The 23,948-nt window shown below is 38.5% G+C and overlaps 1 protein-coding gene across 5 annotated transcripts in view; it reads right to left on the bottom strand.

Moving 5' to 3' along the window:
* MARK1 (microtubule affinity regulating kinase 1) overlaps window positions 1-23,948 on the bottom strand; it is a 136,479-nt gene that overhangs the window by 99,120 nt on the left and 13,411 nt on the right. Inside the window, exon 2 of one of the 5 annotated variants that reach the window (XM_063596997.1) lies at window positions 14,183-14,328. The exons of the other annotated variants lie outside the window; for them this stretch is intronic. Within the exon in view, the coding sequence (XP_063453067.1) occupies window positions 14,183-14,209 (27 nt within the window). The 5' untranslated portion in view covers window positions 14,210-14,328. The remainder of the gene's footprint in view (window positions 1-14,182; window positions 14,329-23,948) is intronic. 5 annotated transcript variants of the gene reach the window in all.

Here is a 23,948-nt window from a genome sequence, read left to right on the forward strand (position 1 = left end):
TCCAAAACAATGATGGCAACTTCAACAAATCAAGATTATGGGCCACTTTACAAAACCAAGAGTCAAGGTAGTATTCTCTGGATATTACCATAGGGATACTGGTGGCTCCCAGAAGGACCTCAATATTGTGGCACCATCTGAAATAGGTTGTTAGCTGATGAAAGACACCCACAGGCTCTAAATGATGGTCACAGCTGAGAAAACTGATCATTCATGTTATAGCTTAAATGCTCAGTGAGAAACAAATGGGAATCTATTTGATGGATATAATTAAAATATACTTATTTTCCCCTAAAGCTCTGCTCATTTTTCACATCTACTGTTCTATTCTTAATGAAAAATTTACTGCAAACAATACCTTACTGAAATATAAAGGCAGAATTATACACATTTGGGATTTTACATGCTTTTGCATAAAATAGGTAGTTCTGTAGTGTTTTAAATTACAATATAAGCAAGTTTCTTCTCTGAAAAAATAGAAGGGGAAGAGAGGAGAAAAAGTAATCTAAAGAAGAAAATGAGAATAATGATAATAAAGAGGAAATTATATTGGATACTTCTTCTTTGGTATTTGAATAAACAGCCTTAAAGAAGAAAAAAGACAGTATTACTTCAGGAATAAGATGAAGTCCCTACACTTCAACATCACATTGTCTAGTTGAATTTAACCAATACTAATTGACAACCTATAGTTGCTGAAGAAATAAACATGATTACAAGAAATGGCCCAAAATATTAAAGGTTAGTAGGAAAAACTAACAGTTTCCATATGATATGGTACTTTATAAGAAAGGTACACACAGGATGCTATGTTTCTGTCAGCTAGAATTGTTTCCCAACATTAAACAGCAATTCTCAGGCCACCTGAGTTGTAATTCAGTAGATCTCTTATCTACCTTGTACCATCCGAGACCTAATTGGATAATATATAGAGAAAACAATATGCATACACATCTGGTTTTTACCTTCTTAACAATTATCGCTATAATTAAATAATTAATTGTATGTCTCCAAAGGGCAGAAAAAGTGCTGACTCATTTGTCTCATACCAAACAAAACACTTTGTACCAGATACTCAGCTCACAACAGATTTTCATGTATGAAACAAAGGATTAAACATCCAAATACATACAGCCCTACTACTGGGCTTCCCCAGTGCAGTACCTCATACTCATTAGATGTCACAAAGCCTTTAGTTAATGAATACTGTTTCAATCCAAGCCACAAAAAGAAGTTACAGACTAAAAACACATAAAACAAAAAACCCTCAATTATTTGTATTAAATTAAGAGCACAGAGAACTCAGAGAAATTAAATCCACAGGCTATTTAAAGGCCATTTAATGCAATGATTTCTACTTTGTCTCTCACTAAACTAATGTTTTTAATAAATAAGCATGTAATCCATTTTAACTTGGCAACTCTTCTCTTTTCCACTGCTATCCTCTAACGGAAGTAGTGATTTACAATGAAATAACCAAAAGGAAGACAGCACAATAAAGAAGGAAGGCTCTCTCTATATAAACTGGATTATCAGTTTTTTAAAGCAAAAAAAGATGGGGGTTCAAATTAAAAATATTTCCATTAAAAATATGTTTTGATTATTCATTCATTCCTACAGACTTTAGCACAGTGATTAAAAGAAATGAACAGGTCTGGAATCAGGCCACCTGGTTTGAATCCAGGCACTGCAACTTGTAAGCTGTGTGACCTTGGGCACGTTTTTTAACTTGCGTATTCCTAGGTTACCACAAGTAGGAAAATGAATGATAATATCTTCTTCAAAGGGCTATGCTCAATTTTCACCCAACTACACAGAGGGGTCTTCTCTGATCACTGTTTTTAAAAATGCCTCCTGCCAGTTTCTCTCCATCTTTTAACTTTCCTTTATTTTCTTCACATAACTTACTACTATCTAAAATGATAGACAGTTATCATTTACTTGTTTTCATCTGATTTGTAAGAATAAGAATCTTGTCTGTCTTATTTACTTCTATAGTCCTGATTCCTAGGAACAGTCCCCAGTACTCACAAGTAGGAACTCAGTAACGCTGAGTAAATGGAATGAGTAACATACAATACAGTAAGAGGTATACTAAGCATTCAATAAATGTTAGCCATTATTTTTCAGGTAATTGGTAATTTTTTTTTTGGCTTTTCTTTTACCTTCTTTTAAGGAAAATTATTTATAAATTTCCTCATTGTCTTTGCAGGTTGTATTTACGATTTGCCAAAATCAAGAATTACATTAATTTACTGCTTGAAAGGATTTTCCCTTCCAGTGTTAGGAGCTGCCTTTGGGATACATTATTTCATTTACCTTGATCTCAGACATTTATTGAGCACCATACTAAGAACCACATTTTGTAGACAAAGCAATAAAGACAGCCCTGACCTGCCAAGAGACTGTGTCTTAGTTCAGCACCTGCTACTGGCCAAGCTACCTACTTAAATGCAGGAAGAGGACTGATATCAATATGTACAGTTGGCCTTCTACATCTATAGTGTCCCACATCCATGGATTCAACCAACTATGGATTGAAAATATTCAGAAAAAAAAAATTCCACAAAGTTCCAAAAAGCAAAACCTGAATTTGCTCTGCCAAATACTACATTGAATCCACATGAATGAACTGGTGTGAAGGCACTGTATTCGGTATTGTAAGTAATCTAAAGATGCTTTAAAGTATATAGGAGGATATACACAAGATATATGCAAATATTATACTATGCCATATGATATAAAGGGACTTAAGCATCTGTCAATTTTTTTTTGCGGGAGGTCCTGGAACCAATCCCCACAGACATGGAGTGACAACTATACAAAATGTTACTGGGTTGAGGGAGGTGGGAGTTTGTAAATGGTCCTGAGCATTTAATGGAAATCCTCATCAATTACACAGTTCTTTGGGGACCTTCAAAGTCCTTTACTCATTATGGCTGAAGTTTTATCTTAGCTACTGTTTTTGTTTTTGTTTCCTTTTGAGACAGAGTTCTCGCTCTGTCACCTCGGCTGGAGTGCAGTGGCGCTATCTTGGCTCACTGCAACCTCCACCTCCCAGGCTCAAGTGATTCTCGTGACTCAACCTTCCAAGTAGCTGGGATTACAGGTGTGTGCCACCACACTCAGGTAAATTTTTTTTTTGTATTTTTAGTATAGATGGGGTTTCGCCACGTTGGCCAGGCTGGTGTCAAACTCCTGGCCTCAAGTGATCCACCTGCCTCAGCCTCCCAAAGTGCTGGGATTACTGGCGTGAATCACCATGACCGGCCTGTTTTTGTTAATAGTAATAGTATCATCAAAAGGCCAACTGGCTATACCAAGATTCTCAAATAAGCAAGTTAAGTGTTTCCAAAATATTTCCAACCAGATAAAAGTTTACACAGGTCTTCAGCAAATAAAAAATATATATTTGTATGCATATGCAAATGCATACACATATATTAGTGTAAGATTGCCAAATGTTCTCTCTTAAAAGGACCATCCCTCTGAAATCATGGCCTTCTTCTCATGGTAAGTTTTCCCCCACATACTTGACAAACAAAAAGCTGGCAATGTCATCCATTGCCAATAGGTTTTTATTTTTATTAATTTTCTAAGTCCATGAAACTCTGAAATCTAGAATATCTAGAAGTAAACAGAACACAACAGCTCCCTGGCCAAATTCCAAATACAAAATGGTTGATCTTTTATTCATTAACATACTGTCTCTTCATTCACCCAAGTCCAATTTTCATTAACCATTGTCTATAGTATTCTAGTAGATCTTAATAATAACTCAGACAATATTAACAATATTTATCTGATCATGTGTCTCAAAATGGCATGGATCTTCCCAGGAAGTGCTTAAATCCTGTCACATTGCTTAGAAACACTATTATCAAACTCTGTTTGACCTTGTTCTTTGTAACTTTTTAACTTTTCATGTATCCCTCTAAGTAAATCTTGTCACAGAGAAGCTAAGAACATTTAGAGCAGAAGTGTCCAATCTTTTGGCTTCCTTGGGTCACACTGGAAGAAGAAGAACTGTCTTGGGCCATACATAAAATAACACTAATGACAGCTGATGAACTTAAAAAAAATCACAAAAATTCTCGTAATGTTTTAAGAAAGTTTACAAATTTGTGTTGGGCTGTATTCAAAGCTATCCTGGACTGCATGCAGCCCAGGGGCTGCATGTTGGACAAGCTTGATATAGAGCATTTATTTCATGTGTTTAACTCTGGTCCCAAATACCTTTCCTGGAATATTCAAAGCTTTCTTTAACCTCAAAGCCTCTAATTCACTGGCCCTTCCCATTCTCACTACCATTCATCCCTGTAATGTCCTACCTACACCTCCTTACTCAGGTTATATGTCAGGGTCCTTCAGTATAACCACTCCTTTGCAAACATCCCTAACTTCCCTGCTTTCCACACTCTTCCATATTTGCTTGGCAAACCCACACCATTCCAAAACCCAACCACTCCCTACTCTACACCTGCACCTGAAAGCTCAACATTGTTACACACATATACAAATGAGCTCCCTGATTTCACTTAAATTTTTGGTCACAGATCCCAATGAGGACTCAACATCACCTGACAGTCCTCTGTACTTTGAGTACAGTATTCCCCGCTTATCTGTGATTTCACTTTCTCTGGTTTTAGTTACCTAAGGTCAACCATGACCTGAAAATATTAAATTGAAAATTCCAGAAATAGGCAATTCATACATTTTAAATTGTGCATCATTCTGAATAGTATGATGAGGTCTTACTTTGTCCATTCTGTCCTGCTTAGGACCTGAATCATGCCTTTGTGCAGCATACACATGCTGTATAGGCTTTCCACCCATTAGTCACTTAGTAGCCATCTCACTTATCAGATAGGCTGTCTCGGCATCACAGTGCTTTTATGTTTGAGTAACTCTATTTTACTTCGTAATGGTCCAAGTGCAAGGGCAGTGATGCTGGCCATTAAGGTATGCCAAAGAGAAGCCATAATGTACTTAATTTAAGTGAGAAGGTACAAGTTCTCAACAATAAGGAAAAAATAATAATCCCATGCTGAGGCAATTAAGATCCATGGGAAGAACAAATCTAACCATGAAGTTGCAAAGGAGGAAAAAGAAATTCATGCACAGTATATGTATATCTGCAGTTTCAGCCATCCACTGGGGGGGATCTTTCATATGGTTTAGCTGTGGCCCCACCCAAATCTCATCCTGAATTGGAGCTCCCATAACTCTGATGTGTTGTGGGAAGGACCTGGTGGGAGATAAACGAATCATGGGGGGGCAGTTTCCCCCATACTGTTCTCATGGTAGTGAATAAGTCTCATGAGATCTGATGGCTTTATAAGGGGTTTCCCCTTTCGCTTGGCTCTCATTCTCTATTGCCTGCCGCCATGTAAGAGGTACCTTTTGCTTTCTGCCATGATTGTGAGGCCTCCCCAGCCATATGGAACTGTGAGTCCATTAAACCTCTTTCTCCTTATAAATCACCCAATCTTGGGTATGTCTTTATCAGCAGTGTGAAAACGGACTAACACAGTCTTAGAACATATACCCCAAGTATAAGGGGGGACTACTGTACACTCACTTTACTCTTCTCTAAAACTTCCACTTCATTCTTCCTCCTCTGTCTTCTTACATCCCCATTTGCCAGTGATGTCTTTGCTTTATGGTTCATTAATCCAGAAACAATTAGAGATCCACTCAGTCATCAATCTGTATCAAAACTGCAGCCTTCCCACTGCCTCCATATTCTCTGCCTATGTGAAATCTCCCTGCCAAAACCACTTCCCATGCTATGGATTCTGTTCAGTTCCATCTTTTCAAGAGCTTTTGCTCCCGCACTTAGTCTCACTTACCTGAATCATCAATTACTCCCTCTCAAATAGACTTTGTTCAATAGCATATAAACATGCTCCTGTATCTCCTGGTAAAGAGAAAATTCTCCCATGACCACATGTCCCTTTCCAACTATGGGCCTATTTCTCTGCTTTCCTATATATAAAAAGTTCTTAAAAGAAGTTTTTGTAGTTGTTGTATCACTTCTCTGTGTTTACTTCAACCCACTCCAACCAGGTTTGCCTCCATCATTCCACTGGGACTAGCCTTGTCAAGATCATCAGTTACCTGCTGATTGACAACAGCTGCATTTAACACAGATGACCTATCCCTCTTTATTCTCTTGGCTTCCACAACACCACAATCTCCAGATTTTCCTTCTAACAGATACTTCACTGCCCTTTGCTGCTCTTCTCTAGCACCAAATGTTGACATGCACAAGAGCTCTGTCCCAAAGCCCCTTCTGTTTTATTCATCTTTTCAAAGAACCAGCTTTTTAGGTTTCTGATTTCTGTAATTTTTCTTTATTTTGCTATTTCATTAATGGCTGCTCTAATTTTCATTACTTCCTCCTTCTACTTACCTTATCTGTTTAACCTATTTTAGGTTGCAAAACTGACCTCTTGAACCTATTTAGTTCTCTAACACTAGCTGATTAATTTTCAATTCCTTATTTTCTAATATGTGTATGTAGGGTAACAAATTTTCATCCTAGTTGCATTTTAGCTGAAATGTTCTATAAATGTTTCAAGAGAAGAGTATATTCTGTTTTGAGAGTATACAACTCTATACATTTCCATTGAGTAATACTTATTTTGCTTGTTCAAGTTTTGCTTATTCTTATTTCTATAGTTTTATCATTAGAGATGCTTCTTAAAAATCATCTATTTGCCCATTTCTTTTATAAATATATCAATTTTTTGTTTTATATATTTTGGACCATGTTGTTATATATGTATAGTTACAGTAATATATCTCCTTGTTAATAATATCTTTGATTATTTAGGGTAATGGCCTTTATCTTTAATAATGCTCTTTATCTTATTAGTCTGATATTAATATTGATATGTCAGATTCTTAATCATCTTTTTTTCAACCTTTCATTGTCAGCAAGCTTTAGTCACTTTAAAATAGCTAGAGTTATGTTTTACTAGTTTTTACACAAGCTGAGAAACTATTTTTTTAAATAAGAGAGTTTAATCCTTTTATATTTATTTTCTGATTATCTTACCTGGTTTTTTCTTTTTCTTCTACCCACTGGATTTACTTTTCTTCAATCTTCCTCCCTACTGCAAGCTGCTATGAAGTTATACATTCAGTTTTTATTCTTTTAAAATTTTAAATGCATAATACATAATAAAATAGTCCATTTCCATCCTCCTCCCCAATAACTGAAGACCTCAGAATTTTTAGCTCCAATGTTTCCCCTGCCATTTCCCATATTATTATTATTATTACTATTATTATTATTTGAGACAGGGTCTCACTCTGTTGCCCAGGCTGGAGTGTGGTGATGTGATCATGACTCACTGCTGCAACCTTGACCTCCCAGGCTCAGGTGATCCTACCACCTCAGCCCCCTGAGCGGCTGGGAGTACAGGTGCATGCCACCATGCCCAGCTATTTTTTTGTAATTTTTGTAGAGACGGGTTTCACCATGTTGCCCAGGCAGGTCTTGAACTCCTGGGCTCAAGTGATCCACCTGCCTCAGCTTCCCAAAGTTCTGGGATTATAGGTGTGAGCCACGGTGCCCAGGCATTTTCCATATTATTCTTATCTGGCATCTTTGTCTCACCTGATTTTTCCAACACCCTAAAAATAAGCAATTGCTCTTTTTGGCAGTTTTACAGTCAGTTCTTGTTCATAGTTATCAACCTGCAACTTCTTTTGCATATTATCACTTCTTGTATCCAACTTCTTTCCTCTAAATTCTGTTTCCTTCTCCCTGAACTATATTTTTTGTAATTCAAACATAAGAGTACATAGGTAGAAAAATCTTAGTTTTCATTTGTCTGAAAAAACTTTTATTTGTCCTTTTTTTTTGAGACAGAGTCTCTCTCTGTCACCCAGGTTGGAGTGCGGTGGTGTAATCTTGGCTCACTGCAACCTCCACCTCCTGGGCTCAAGCAATTCTCATGCCTCAGCCTCCCGAGTAGCTAGGACTACAGGCACATACCACTAGGTCCAGCTCTATTTTAACAGAGACAGGGTTTCACCATGTTTGGTCTCAAACTCCTGACTTTAAGTGATCTGCCCGCCTTGGCCTCCCAAAGTGCTAGGATTACAGGCGTGAGCCACCGCACCCAGCTTAATTTGTCCTTATTCTTGAAGGATCATTTAGTTAAGAAGATAACATGAGACCGATATTTTCTGTCATATTCTTTAAAAATATTATTTCATTTTAAAAATATTTGTTATTGCTGATGAGAACTCTAACTTTTGTTACTTTGGAAATCATGTTTTCTCTTTGTTATTAAAATTTTCTTTCTATTCTGAGTTTGCCATTCCATAGGTATGAATCTCCTTTTATTTATTCTGCTGGTACTTGCTGTGCATCAATCTGAAGACATGTATCTCTCTCCACTTCTGGATAACCCCTAGCCACAATCTTTCAAATACTGCCTCTCAAAAATTTACTCTATTATCTCCTCCTGGATGTCTAGTAGATGAATGCTGCACTTTCTTATCTGTATTCCATATTTATTAACCAGTCTTTAATATCCTCAGTCCCTATTTCTCTATGATTCATTCCAAGTCATTTCCTCAGATCTATACCAGTCCATCAAGTCTATCTTTGGCTGGGAATAATCTGCTGCTTAATCATTCTACTGAGATTTTAATTTCAGTGACAACATACTTCATTTCTATAATTTCTATTTAGTTCTTTTTCTAATCAGTTTAATTCTCTTCATTTCTTATTCTTTTATTATGGTATTTATTACTGCCTTTAAAACTTTTTAAACAAATTTATATTCTGCTTTATTTCAGATTGTTCAGATAGTCGCATTATTTCCAGTTCTTAGGGTGGTATTCCTACTTTTTGTATTTGTTAACTCTCTCCACAAGTGGTTAGTTTCCTCATGAAATCTGTAATTTTTTTTTTGGTTTTTTTTTGTGACAGTCCCATGGGTCCTAGATTTTGAAAGTAATCCTACCAAGCACTTTTTCACTTGTTTCTAGCAAAAACAAGTCATGAAATTTTTTTCAAGTTAATTTCATAGTTTGGGGTTTCTACTCGACATATAGCATGGAGCTGATGTTTTCATTTATTTAGAATAATCATTTAAGTTTAAGTGTCTCCCCGTTAAACTTAAGGCCTCCGGTACTGATGACAAGCTTCCTTGTCAACTCCCTCAACTAAGGGGCAGAGTTTTTTCTAACTTTCTTTGCAGGGAGACAGAGCTATCAAGGCTTTGAGCTTCATACAGGAGGTTCATTTCCAGTTCTTCCAGCACAGATGGTGCTGATACCGTATTTCCTGTCCCTAAGACAGTGTTAGAGCTACATGTCCCAACTCTTATGCTGGATCAAAAAGCCCTGAGGAATGCCGTTATGTCAGCTTGTGCTTACCATTCTGGCTTTGATTTCTCTTCATTCCTTTGTCCTTTAAAGCTCAGTTATGTAGTTAATAAACTTTCAGAAATTATATTTTAAGTCTATCTACATATTAGCAGCAAGAAGAAAGGGAACCATGTCAATTCAGTCCACTATGTTTTTGGTACTCTCCCCTTTTTCCTGGCTATATATTCTCCCTAGGTGAATTTACTCAGTCACGTGACTTTCAATATTATCTGTACCATATGACACCCAAACTTTCTCTCTACCTATGACCTTCCTTGAATTTTAGACTTGTGTGTCAACTGTATGACATCTCCATATGGATATCGAATAGGCACTTCAGATTTCTCATAGCCAAACATAACTTAATTTCCAAATATCAAATTTGCTCCTCTCACAGAATAGCTCATCTCATTAAATGGTTCTACATCTAAAAATCAATTAGTTATTTTTGGTTTTCTTCTTCCTCACCCTAACTCCTCAAATCAAGTCCCATAAGCAAATGCAATCAACCTTAGCTCCAAAACATGTCACGAATCCATTCACTTCTCTACACCTTTACCTTTACCACTTAGACCAAGTTGTCATCATCTCTTACTTCAATACATCAACAACCTCCCAACAATTTTCTCTGCTTGTCATTATTTTGCATCCTCCTTACCCCTAAGAATTCTGCCCACAGCAGCCAGAATAAACTGAGACATAAATTAAGTCATATGTGATTATTTTCATTACAATTAAATATATCTAATACAGATAGGATGATTATGTAATAGGTTTCCACGCCCTCAACCCCCTGCCACATCTCCAAACTATCTCCAAAGTAATAATTCCTAGAGACCCCAAATTCCACTGTGATCCACCAATCAAAGCAGGAGTTTATGGAAATCAGATGATCAATGACCTTTTGGACTGGGTCCAGTTCACAATGGAATCAGTGGGTCCCCAAACCCATTCTGTGGTTACTTCCCCAGTTCTGGAATACAGTTGGAAGACATGTACTCAGCATCTGCTACAGCCTACACATTCATCCCTTGGCCTGCGAATTAAGGACTATTACACTGGGAAAGGACAAGTGGAAGCCATTAGAACTGCTTGGGCTTACCAAAATAGTAAACCAAAAGCAATATTGCTTCCTGGGGGAACTGTAGGTTTAGTGCCACCATAAAAAGTTTAAAATTTTCAGGGATGGCAATTCCCACTACATCTCCACTCAGCTCACCTATTTGGCCTATGCAGAAGACAGATGAATCTTGTAAAATGACAGTTAAGTTATCAAAGTTTTATAAGTTGGTTATGCCAATTACAGCACTATTCTAGATGTGGTTTCCTTGCTGAATCAAATCAACACGCTCCAGTACCTGGTCTGTGACTACTGAACTGCAAATGCTTTTTTCTTTATAATTGTTAGTAAAGAAACATCTGAACCAGCTTGCTGCTTCATTTACTATCCTACCTGGGGGCTATTTCAAACCTCTACCCTTATGTCATAATTTAGTTCAGGGTCTCTCAAACTCAGTACTACAGACATTTGGGGCCACATAATTCTTTGTTATAGAAGACTATCCTACACATTATGAGAAGTGTAACAGCATCCCTAGCCTCTACTCAGCAGATGCCAGTAGTACTCCAGCCTCTACTTGTGATAACCAAAAATGTCTCCAAACATTGGCAAATGTGCCCTGGGAGGTAAAACTGCCCCCAGCTGAGAAGCGCTGATCTAGTGCACAGGGACCTTAATCACCTTTCCTTCTATAGGAAATCACACTGGTCCATTATGTTGATGACATTACACTGACTAGATCTGGTGAGCAGGAAGTAATGACTACTTTAGACACCGTGATAAGACACAAGCATGCCAGAGGGTGAGATATACATCCCACATAAATTCAGGGACCTGCCTCCTCAGTGAAATTCCCAGGAGTCTAGTGGTCTGGGACATGCTGAGATAGTTCTCTTAGGACAAAAAGAAATTGCTGCATCTGGGCCCTTCTACCCTTAAGAAAGGGTACCATGTATGTCAGTAGTGAAAGTAATATATACTGCATTACCATTACAGCTAATCTGAAAGCCTGCCAGTTTTGAATGGATGCCAGAACATCAGAGGTCTGCAACAGGCCTAGGCTGTCATGCAAGCTGCTTAGCCACTTGAACCCCGAAGACTCACTGGTGCTTGAAGTAACTGTCTGTGGCAGATAGAAATCCAGTATGGAGCCTCTGGTGGGCCCCTTATGAACCACAGTGTAGATCTTCAGGATTTTGGAGCAAAGGTATGCCATTCTCTGCAGACAACTATTCTCTTTTAAGGAAGCAGCTAGTAGCTTACTACCGAACTCTAGTAAACACTGAGCAATTGACCATAGGCCACCAAGTTACCATTCAACATAAGCTTCCCATTATGAGCTGGGTGTTGTCCGATTCATCAAGCCAAAAAGTTGGGCATGCACTGCAACATTCCACTATAAATGCAAATGGTATGTATTAGATAAAGCTTGAGCAGGTCTTGAAGGAACAAATTACATTGCATGAGATGCTCCTGACCCATACTCCTGCTCCCCTGCTACACTGATGTCTAAACCAACAAGTATGGCCTCATGGGGAGTTCCCTAGCACCTGGTGATGAAGAAAGAAAACAATACAAGTCTTATTTACAGTTGTTTCTGCACAATATGCTGGTACCACCCATAAGTAGATGGAGCACTAGAGTCCCACTCTGGGGTGGTACCAAAGGAAGAGTACAGGCGGAACTTTGAGCAGTGTACCTGGTTGTTTATTTTGCCTAGAAAGAGAGAGAGTATGTAGTATAAATCTATAGAGATTCACAGACTGGTGCTAATGGCTTGGCTGAATGATCAAGGACTTAGAAAGAGTATGATTTGAAAATTAATAACAAGGAGGAAATCTGTGAATAGATCTCCCTGAATGAGCACAGCATATGGAGATCACTGTTTCCCATGTACATACTCAGAAAAGATGACTCATGCTGTATACATCAGTTAATCTCTTTCTCCAGCCACCCATTCTTGCCCAATGGCCTCATGAACAAAGTAGCCATGATGGCAGGGATGAAGGTTATGCATGGGCCCAGCAACATAGATGAACATTCACTAAGGCTAATCTGTCAGCTTCATAGAACAACACTGAGCTCCCAAAATAGCACCACTCCTGGGGGTGGCAGGCGGCAGGGGGTGGAGTGGGCAGGTGGGTAAGAGAAGGTTACCCAGTCACCCAGTGACAGGTTGCTTATTTTAGACTACTTTCATAATAGAAGGGAAGTTGTTTTGTCTATTCTCATTGGAACAGATACTTGCTACAGACATGTATTTGTCTTCTCTGTCCACAATGCTATGCCAAAACCTTCACTGGTGGACTTACAGAATACATTTTCACCATTATAGTATTTCTTTAGCATCATGGTATTCCACATAGCATTGCTTCTAGGCAACGAACTCATTTTATAGCAAATAAAGAATGAAAACAGGCTCATGCTTTGAGAAATCACCAGTCTCACTATATTCCCCCAATACTCTGAAGCAGCTGTCTTGATAAAACAATCTTTTGAAGATTGTTTTGATGCCAGCTGGGTAACGATACCTTGCAGAGCTGGGGTAATATATTCCAGGATGCAATATGTACTCTAAATTTGTGACTAAGATATGGTGCTATTTCTCCTGTAACCAGAATTCACAGGTTCAGGAATCAATAAATAGAAATGGGAATAGCTGTTCTCACTATTATCCTTAGTGATCCATTAGTAAAAAAATTTTTTTCTAGTCCCTACAACTTTGGGTTCTGCTGGTCTAGAAGTCTTAGTGCCTAGGGAGAAAATGCTTCCACCAGATGTCATAGTAATGGTCTATTAAATGGCAAGTTGAGACTGCTTCATGGCAGTGAATCAATAGGCAAAAAAAGAGGTTACCATACTGGCTGGGGTGACTGATCCTGACTATCAAGGGAAAATTAGGTTGCTATTACATAATGTCTATAAGAAGGACTATATCTGAAATGCAGGGGATCCTCTGGGGCACCTCTTCTTACTCCCATGTCCTATGGGATAAGGCAATGGAAAACTGCAATAACCCAGTGCAGGCAAGACTTCTGATGGCCCAGACTCCTCAGGAATGAAGGCTTGGGTTACTTCACCAGGCAAAGAACAAAACTCAGCTGAAGTGTTTGCCGAGAGCAAAGGAAATATGGAATCAGTAGTTGAAGGAGGTAATTATAAATACCACCTACAACCACAGGACCAGTTACAGAAACAAGCCCTGTAATACTTATAAATATTTTTTCCTTATTTTGCTGTAAATATACTTGCATATATATTAACCAATTCTTTTTTTTCTTTTTGATTCCCCTTCCCATTTCTCCATCATTCAACATCAAAGTGTTAACGTTAGCTAACTCTTTATGTTAATACTGAAGTTGCAGGGAATAAGGAGAGACTGAGAAGAGAAATGAGCATCACCTAAAGATAGATAAAGAGACTTTTGTATCATGTTAGGCTAAAGATTAATTCTGCTATTATCTTTATCTTAAGTACGGTTAAGAGAAGTGTGGCTAAATCTCATACTTAAAATGATGGCCAAGCTGACAAGGAGTGGGTTTTAATGACTTCCAATGTGTTAACTTAGCTAAACTGGAACTCCGTTTCCCAGAATTCCCTTCTCTCTATGGTCCTAGGCTAACATCAGCCACAAGAGAAATTTGCACAAGATTAAGAAGGCAGAAATGAAAACAGTAACCATTTATATGCTCTGAAGGTCAGTGCAGGGCCAGACACAGCAGCACTCACGCTTGACATAGCTGATGTTGCTGGCATGTCTCATGGAGCTCCTTCAGCTCCCGCTGGACCACTTGCTTCAGCTGCTCTGAATTCTGGTCCAGATGCCTGGGCAACTCTCCAATGAAGGGCACCAGCTTATCCTCCAGGTCACCCATCTTAGAAGACAGAAGGCAGTGAGAGACACGAGTTCCAGTTTGTCCTCGCAGGTTCTAATTTGTTTTACTCCCCCATGTCACATTCATCTTTCCCTTCTGACTGCTGGCCCTGAGGATTTCAGCCTCTTAATACCAGACTCTGAAGCAGCAACTATACACAGAATGCTTAACCAGCTTCCACAATTGTGTAAGTATAATCCCTTAGTAAAAGCTTTATTCTGTATCACTTAACAGAATTCTGCTTCCCTGACTGAACTCCGATGTGATAAATTAAATGGCAACGTTCTTACTTCTAAAAGGTAATTGAATATGAGATTGTATTTCTAATTTAAGTCACTATTATGTAAACCTGACCAAGGTGAAGTTAATTCCTTTGAATAAAAAAATACCAAGCATTACTTTAAGAAAGATGAAAATATCTTTCCTTAAAGGGACGCAGGACAAACAGAATTAGAAGAACTCCTCAGCTCTCATCTGTAATCCTGACACTTTGGGAGGCCAAGGCATGCAGATTGCTTGAGCCCCAGGAGTTGGTACCAGCCTGGGGAACATGGCAAAACTCTGTCTCTACAAAAAATACAAAAATTAGCGGGGTGTGGTGGCGCACGCCTGTAGTCCCAGCTACTTGAGGGACTGAGGTGGGAGGAGCACTTGAACATGGGAGGTTTAGACTGCAGTGAGCCATGTTCCCATCACTGCACTCGAGCTTAGGCAACGGAGCAAGACCTTGTCTCAAGAAAAAAAAAGAGCTTCTCCTAACTCTGCTTCTAGCTCTTCAAACTATTATCTATCATTTCTAAGGGGCAAAAATATAAGCATTATGATTCAGAAAAGACAACAGAAGAATACTATATTCCAGCATACACAATGACATTATGAAAATTATCTTCAAGCTGTAAATCCCTGACTTAAGACTTGCCTTTATATTTGGGTTCAGTAAAATCAATGCAGTCTCAAGAGAGAGATTCCATTAGCATGTTTAAAGCTGTAATCATTTCAAGTATATTTGTACTCAGTCTCAAGAATGAATGCATTAAAATGAAGAAACTGGTAAGCATGGAGAAAAGGCAAGCCCAAAGAACATGAATTTAGTTGTATCACGACTGTGGGGTAAGAGAAATACATCCTGATCAACAATTGTGAACTTTCTCATCATTTTGGTTTGATTCCTTGCTTCTTTGATACCATTACTGAACATCTATTATTATAAAAGTATATTATATAAGCCTACTAATGAAAACCCAACAACCATCCAACCAGGTGTGTATTATCTTTGTTTTACAGATAAGGAGACATGCCCAATGTAATACACCTTGTAAAAGGCTGAGCTCAGGATAAACCCCAGGAATGTCCTGTCTACAAAGTTTGTGCTCTTAAACATTATGTAACACCACAAATATGTCCATTCCCACTGAGGACATCTATGTCACTAAACAACTCTCCTCTTCTGTACTCTGCTCTAATTCCCTGCTTACCAAGCCGACTGCAGATAATTCAGCTTCACAGTGGCCCTCTTACACTTACTACAAGAATTCTAGTAAAACAGAAAGACCTCATGTTGTAAATGTAATACTTTTTCTTGGTATAAAAGGAATAAATCCATGATGTAAAATACAGAAATTTAAAAAATGAAAACCATGTAATTCAGGAACCCTGAGATGCACTTAAAACTGGCAAATTTACTTCTTTCAAGCTTTAATTAAATGGAATAATAACAGCAGCATCAGCAGCTAGCACTTCTACTAGGTGTCAGGTACTGTTCTAAGGGCGCTATATGTGTTCAGTTAGTTAAACAAAACAACAACTGAATAAGGTAGACACTTTTGTTCCATTTTACATGTAAAGAAACTGAGGTATAAGGAAGTTAAGTGGCTTTCCAAGGTCACAACTAATAAATGCTAGGATTTGAACCCAAGGACTTGAGCTTCAAAGCTTGTGCTCTTAACCAAGAAATTACACTGCCTCTACATCTGAATTGTGGTATACAAAGGGCAATTACCCCTATTCCCCACACAAGCACAGCCTGAGGGCTGAGACAGAGGAGGCGAACAGGGAGTGGCTGAGCCTGTATTTTAATTTTAGAGGCACTTCTCCCTAAGATACTCCCCTACACCCCAAGAAGCTACTTTGGGAGGGCTTTCACTACCACTTGCCAGGATTTATTACAAGCTGGTAATAAAAGAAAACACTTACCTAAATTATCTAAAAATACCGTGTTAAATTCTTTTCCAAACTTCCTAGTTCTTTCACTCTCACAAGAACAAAAACGTTACAGCAAACTCACGCCAGAAATTACAATAGGTGTTTGTTCTTTATTTATTAATTATTATTATTATATTTTTTTTCTGAGATGGGAGTCTTACTGTCACCCAGGCTGGAGTGCAGTGGCACGATCTCGGCTCACTGCAGCCTCCGGCTCACCACAGTCTCTGCCTCCCAGGTTCAAGCAATTCTCCTGCCTCAGCCTCCCAAGTAGCTGGGACTACAGGTGCCCACCACCACGCCTGCTAATTTTTGTATTTTTAGTAGAGATGGAGTTTCGCCATGTTGGCCGGATTGGTCTCAAACCCCTGACCTCATGTGATCCGCCAGTCTCAGCCTCCTCAAGTGCTGGGATTACAGGTGTGAGCCACCGTGCCCAACCAGATGTTTGTTCTCTAAATCATTACATTTGATTTAATTTAATACTCTAGTAGTCAGAGCTTTATTCTACGACCTTCATTTCAGTTATATTTAGTAAATCTAACAAAATCCAGTAATTATTTCCTAATATAAGCTAATAATCATATCAACTTAAATTAATTTTTTGAAGTACATTGAAATTTTATGATAACTTTAACTTTTGATCATGAACATAAAGAGAGGAACCTCTCTCCGATATACTTCAGATGTTCACCAAAAAATGACCAGAATTTAACCAGCAAATACTGTATCTACATAGCATCACCTCATATTCTTAAAGTACTCCACTATTTCCAGGGAATGAATGAATCTTAACTGTATACATTTACTAAACATCCAATGAGTTGCTACTATGTGCACAGCACTGTGCTAAAGTATTGTAGGAAGAGGAATGTATTTTATTGACATACTCTTACTGTTTTTAATCCAGCAAGGTAAGCAATTCTGCAAAGTGCAGGTATCACTGTTTGCTTGATACAGGAGTCAGTAAGTGTTCTTGGTCTCAAGGAGTTTGCAGCATTATGTGTGTGACAGGCTTAAGAAAATCACAGTACAGAGGTTGGGCGCGGTGGCTCACGCCTGTAATCCCAGCACTTTGGGAGGCTGAGGCGGGCAGATCACGAGGTCAGGAGATCCAGACCATCCTGGCTAACACGGTGAAACACTGTCTCTACTAAAAATACAAAAAAATGTAGCCGGGTGTGGTGGCGAGCACCTGTAGTCCCAGCTACTTGGGGGGCTGAGGCAGGAGAATGGTGTGAACCCAGGAGGTGGAGCTTGCAGTGAGCTGAGATCGCACCACTGCACTCCAGCCTGGGTGGCAGAGTGAGACTCCACCTCAAAAAAAAAAGAAAATCACAGTACAGTTTGACACTACTGTCACAAAGTACATACAAAGCAGAATTAGCAACTGATAAATACTCAATTCTGGCAAAAAGGGGAGTAGAGTCTCCTCAGTGACCATACTCTTACCTCTCCTTGTTTTTCTCCCCTCCTGGAGAGGAAGGTAGAAGGGAAAGGTGGAAGTGATCAACCAACCTGGTTCCAACCTTTTCTATTCAAGACTTTCTTCCGTAGGATGTTATTTGGGCACTGGTAGTTAACAATTCACTAGTAAGCCAATTCCACTGGTTTAAACAGTGGCTACTAGTAAATACTTTATTTCCTTCTAGTTCTTGGTATTTAGGCAATACAGAAAGAATCTAGAGTGGCCAGAAGGATCAATGGCATGATTTAGTAGTGCTATTCAGTTAATAAATAATTTCTGTAGAAAAAAGTACCCAAGACAGTTTACAGGTAAGTAGGTACCAAAATGAAATGTACCAGTAAGAGCCATAAGAAAGAAAGGTTAGTGATTTGATCCAAGATAAACTAGCTTATCCATAGCTTTTTGCTTTCTATTCCTATAGTTGCTTTTCTTTTCTTTTCTTTTTTCTTTTTTTTTTTTTGGAGACGGAGTCTCACTCTGTTGCCCAGGCTGGAGTGCAGTGGTGCGATCTTGGCTCACTGCAGCCTCCACCTCCAGGGTTCAAGCGATTCTCCTGCCTCAGCCTCCCGAGTAGCTGGGAATACAGACGCATGCCGCCATGCCCAGCTAATTTTTTGTATTGGTAGAGACAGGGTTTCACCATTGTTGCCCAGGCTGGTCTCGAACTCCTGAACTCAGGCAATCCACCTGCCTCAGCCTCCCAAAGTGCCAGGATTACAGGCGTGAGCCACTGCACCCAGCCAATTAGTTGCTTTTCATTTCTAAAAGCAGGCTGGACACTATCTTTACAAAGCAATAATATCCCTCCTTAAGAAACTGAAGAGGCGGTAATAGAAAGATAAATCTAACCCAGAACAGAGCAGTAGCTAAATAATCTTTCCCTTTAGTTCAACTATATTCATCACTGATTAAAATCACAAAGACCAATCACCATTAAAGGACAACGATATACTAATCCTAGTATTTGCTAAATCCTTCTCCTTGCCCCTTTTTATCATCCTATTCTTCTGCCCTAAATCTAGAGAAACTCTACTTTCTAGTATACTAAGTGATTGTTTTATGGTTACCATGGACATCTGTAACCATACTCGCAATACATACCACCACAGTGAAAAATGTGTGGGATTTCATTATGAAATGTGAATCTTTTCTTAACTGGTGTTAAATAAAAAATTATTCTGATGTTTGTTAAAACTATAAGGAAAACTTTACTCAAGACTATTGTAATAGGGGTATTACCATAGGGAAGAGAGACAGGCTCAACTCTGAATATTGCAAAGATGGCTAGGGATTTACAGGCAAGGAGCAGAGTGAGAGGGTCAATAGATGGAAAAGTACTAAAGAAGACATCAAGGGTAAGGTGGTTCTTGCAAATGACAGGCCAAGGACTCAGACATCAAAGATGGGGGGTGAAGAACTCAATCAGCTCTCAGGGGTGGTCAGATATCAAGGGTGATATCTCACCAAACTGACTTAGCAAGATTCTTTGCTAATTCGGAGTTGTGCAGGCCCAGTAAGGGCAGGAAGGAAATAGAGGGCCAAGGTCAAGGCCTAGTAGAGAACAGGACTCTGAGCAGCCTAATTAAAGTTTGTCAAGAGTCTTTGTCACTAGCACTGGCGTCTCCCCTTTACCAAACCTTTCTCTCATATGCCAGATAAAGTGTATATAAATACTGTATTAAAAGCGCTTTCAGGCTGGGTGTGGTGGCTCATGCCTGTAATTTCAGCAATTTGGGAGACAGAGATAGGGTGGCTTGCTTGAGCCCAAGAGTTCAAAACCAGCCTGGGCAACATGTCGAAACTCCCATTTCTACGAAAAAATACAAAAATTAGCCAGGCATGGCAGCGAGCACCTATAGTCCCAACTACTCAGGAGGCTGAGGCGGATGGACTGATTGAACCCGGAAGGCCAAGACTGCAGTGAGCTGTGATCACGCTACTGCACTCTAGCCTGAGCAAGACCCTATCTCAAAAAAAAAAAAAAAAAAAAAAAAAACCATGAGAAAGCAGCCCACTGAATTTAAAAACTAGAGTGTTTCTAAAGCATGCAGGCACACAGAAAATATTTAATACAAATCTCATCAAGTTGACCCTCCATCTAAATCCTCCAAGAGCTTCTGCGGCCTCCAGGACTGGTTCTTGCTATGGCATATAAGGCCCTGCCTAATCTCAAGCCAGGCCCTCTCACTAAATGCTGCCCTCTTCAGGGTGATGCTCTCCTCTTCTCCACTTCACACTCAGGGACTTTGTGCAAATGCACCTTCCACCCCGAATGCCCTCGTCTTCCCACCAACTCAACTTTCCACAGAGCCACTTGGTGAAGGAGTACTTATCTTTCAAGCCTCATTTCAAAGGCTTTCTTGAGCACCTGGCCCGCCTCTCCTTCCTTCTTTACTCTGTGTTCTAATCAGCTGGATGACAAGGAACTGCAACTTTCTACTATACTTGTTTGTCTCTATGTCTGTCTCCCACTTCAGGCTCTGAGTCACTCCAGAGCAGGGAACAGGTTTCATTTGTCTTTGTATCCTTATCATCTTCAATTGTGATGAAGCAAATAGAAAAGGAAATAAAAGCAAACCCTCTTTTCAAATTGTGAAAGCAGCATTGCTGATCCCAAAAGGAAAGGTAGTCTTGTTAAACCTGTCACCATATACTTTACAGGTAGTTCACTATAATTTGGTACTGTGGCTCAGCTTCTAATTTGTTTACCACCTGGACTAACCTGATACAGTGGTCAAAACAGTATTAAATAACACTTTCTCAGGAGAAAGATTCAGCCTAAAACTAAAGGCACTGTCTTAATCTCTTTTCCGTTGCTATAACAGAATACGGCAGACTGAGTAATTTATAATGAACAAAAATTTATTTAGTTCATGATTCTGTAGGCTGGGAAGTCCAATATCAAGGGGCTGGCATCTCGTGACGGCCTTCAGCCTGCGTCATCCCATGGTGGAAAGGCAGAAGGGCAGAAGGGTAAGCAAGTGTGCAAAAGAGAAAAGCACTATGGGCAGGGCTTGCTTTATAACAACCCACTATTGAGATAACTAACCTGCTACTGAGAAAACATTAAGCCATTCGTGAGGGCTCTGACCTTATGACCCAATCATCTCTTATTAGGCCCCATCTCCCACCACTGTTGCATTGGGTATTAAGTTTCCAACACACAAACTTTTGGGAGGCACATTCACACCACAGCAGGCACCATATGGTAAACTCCTTTTTCGGTTGCCATCTCCCTTCCCACTTTATTGTTAACCACATAAATTTGAGGGAAGGGAAGGGAAGAACATGAAATTCCTCTTTAAACCCTTTCTTATATCTCACACCTATAACAACCACATGGATGTACCTTACTACTTACAGAAAATTCCCTGATATTTTCTACTGTTGTCATCACCTACAAAAGGATTGACTTATCATTTTTTCCATCCTACTTTCTAAAATATAGCCATCAACTATAATTGTCTTTTCATTTTCATCATAATATGAGGTTAATTACAATGTAATCATCATCATTACATAAATCAGTGTTTTCCAAAACCTAGCTGGTGGGTATCTGTGTAAGAATTCCCTAAGGGTTTGGAGAAAGAGAAATTCCTAGACCCCATCCTAGAAAAACTGAGCAAGAACAAAGAATGGGAGGGAGCAGGAGTTAAGAAATGCAAATTTGAAACAATCTCCTCAGGTAGTTCATAAACTCACTGTATTTGAGAATAAATAAATAAAATAGACCTTGGTTTATTAAATTGTTGAGTACCAAAAAATATGCCAAACACTATGCTAGGTAATAAAGGATATACAGAAATAATGTTGAAAGTGGTCCATGGCCTCAAAATATTTTCAATTTAGCTAGAAAGCAGAAGTTTATACGCAGAAGAATTAGAGAACAACGCTAAACTCTGTGGCATAGAATGGCCTCTAAACTACAGTCCAAGGTATTTTTAGCTTCAAAATGTGTAAGTATGCACTCCCATAGAAATGCTAATAAATTACATATGAATTACTTTATAAATAGATTATGCATATTAAAAAGTATAGTATAAAAATTTTTGGAAACATATTGAATAATGGTACAAACTTTTCAGTGATTAGCAAAATATTATTAATGTTATACAATACAAATGAATGTTTCTTGAGATTTGTAAATGTTGGCTTAACAATTTGTGATAAAGAACTGAAAGACTGATTATAAGTCCAGTTTATGTTGCTACTTAATTTCAATGACTGTCATGGCTAATGAGAGCATCTCACATAAATGGAAGCAGTGGACAACTGCTTGCACTTATTTAATTATGATGCTCATAGTTCGATCTATTCACCAATTATGCAAAAGTTCTGTTAGATTTCCACTTTGCCTGAGCCATTCTTGAAAATTAATCATTCTAACAATTGTAACAAATGATTTCAAAAATCTAGTAAATTTTCAAACGAAAGATTTATAAACAGAAAATTATGCACATTTTAAAGTATACAGATATGAGAATTTCAGAAATGATACATGGTTTAGGAACATAAGTATGGAAATTTACATAAGTATGGAACATAAGTATGGAAATCCCATAAGTATGTAAATTTCTGAAGACCCATTTACAAAAAACTTATTCCAGAATTTCTACAGTGCAGTAGGCATGATATCATAAGGGGTACTCCAAAATAGTATCTATTTTTTAAATGAATTACTGAACTATAAGAGAGTAAGAGAGACCTCCAAGGGCAAAACAAAAACAAGTAAACAAACATAAAAAAACAAATCAACAAACAACAGCTAAAAGTTAACCACAAAAGCCTTAGTTACCCTGGAGTCAAATACTAAGCCTTGGACTCACTACAGGGTGAGAGAGCTGAACCTACAACTCCCAGGAATCCCTACAGGAGACTAAAGTGCCCCAGGTCAGTAGGGGTTCCCAGCAGAAGCAACCCAATCCCTTTCTGAAGGAAGCATCCTCAATTTAGGCCCCCAAGTTTCACACAAATAACAATCAGGCAAAGAGGAGTTCACCATCAAATACCAGCACATTCAATAAGAAACAACCATAGTGAATGACACCATCAAATACCAGCAATTCAATAAGAAACAACCATAGTGAATGAGAATTAGCAGATATCAACAATAAATCTAACCTCCTAGGGACTTCAGATAATGGAATTACCAGAAACAAATTACTATATATTAAATTGCAAGGATGCAAATTACTATATATTAAATGTTCAAGGAAATGAAGATGAAATCATAAAATAAGCAAAGTCCAAGAATCTACTTAAAAAGGCAGACAAGCTTAAGAGAAAAATCTTAAAACTTAGAAATTAAAAATATGATAAATGAAATTAAAAATTCAACAGATGGGGAAAAAGAGTGGAGCATGGATCCAATGCTCTGATTTTTAGGGGACTGCCAGAGGGACTGGTTTTAGATGCTGATAGAACCCAGCTTACACTAGAGGTCACTACAAAAAAATCAATGAAACACATAGGAATACAGCAAGAGAGGATAAGAGGGACAAAAACCTACAAGACGGAAAATAGTTAACAAAATGGCAATAGTAAGTCTTTCCCTATCACTAATTGCACCAAATGAAGATGGATTAAACACTGTAATCAAAAGACAGAATTGTTGAATGGATTAAAAATATAACATCCAACTATATGTTGTGTACAAGAGATTCACTTTAGATTTAAGGACACCCACAGGCTAAAAATTAAAGGATGAAATAACCAAAAGAGAGCAGAGGTAGCCAAACTTACATCAGATAAAACAGACCTTATGTCAAAAACTGTCACAAGAGACAAAGAAGAATATTACGTAGTGATAAAAGCATCAATTCATGAGGAAGCTAAAACAATTATAAATACATATGTACCCAACATCAGAACAGAAGCAAACATGACAGAACTGAAGGCAGGAATAGACGGCAACACAACAATAAAAGATTTCAATACCCTACATTCGATA

This window comes from Pan paniscus, chromosome 1 (genome assembly GCF_029289425.2).
Source record: "Pan paniscus chromosome 1, NHGRI_mPanPan1-v2.0_pri, whole genome shotgun sequence".
In the NCBI taxonomy this organism is placed as follows: Eukaryota; Metazoa; Chordata; class Mammalia; order Primates; family Hominidae; genus Pan; species Pan paniscus.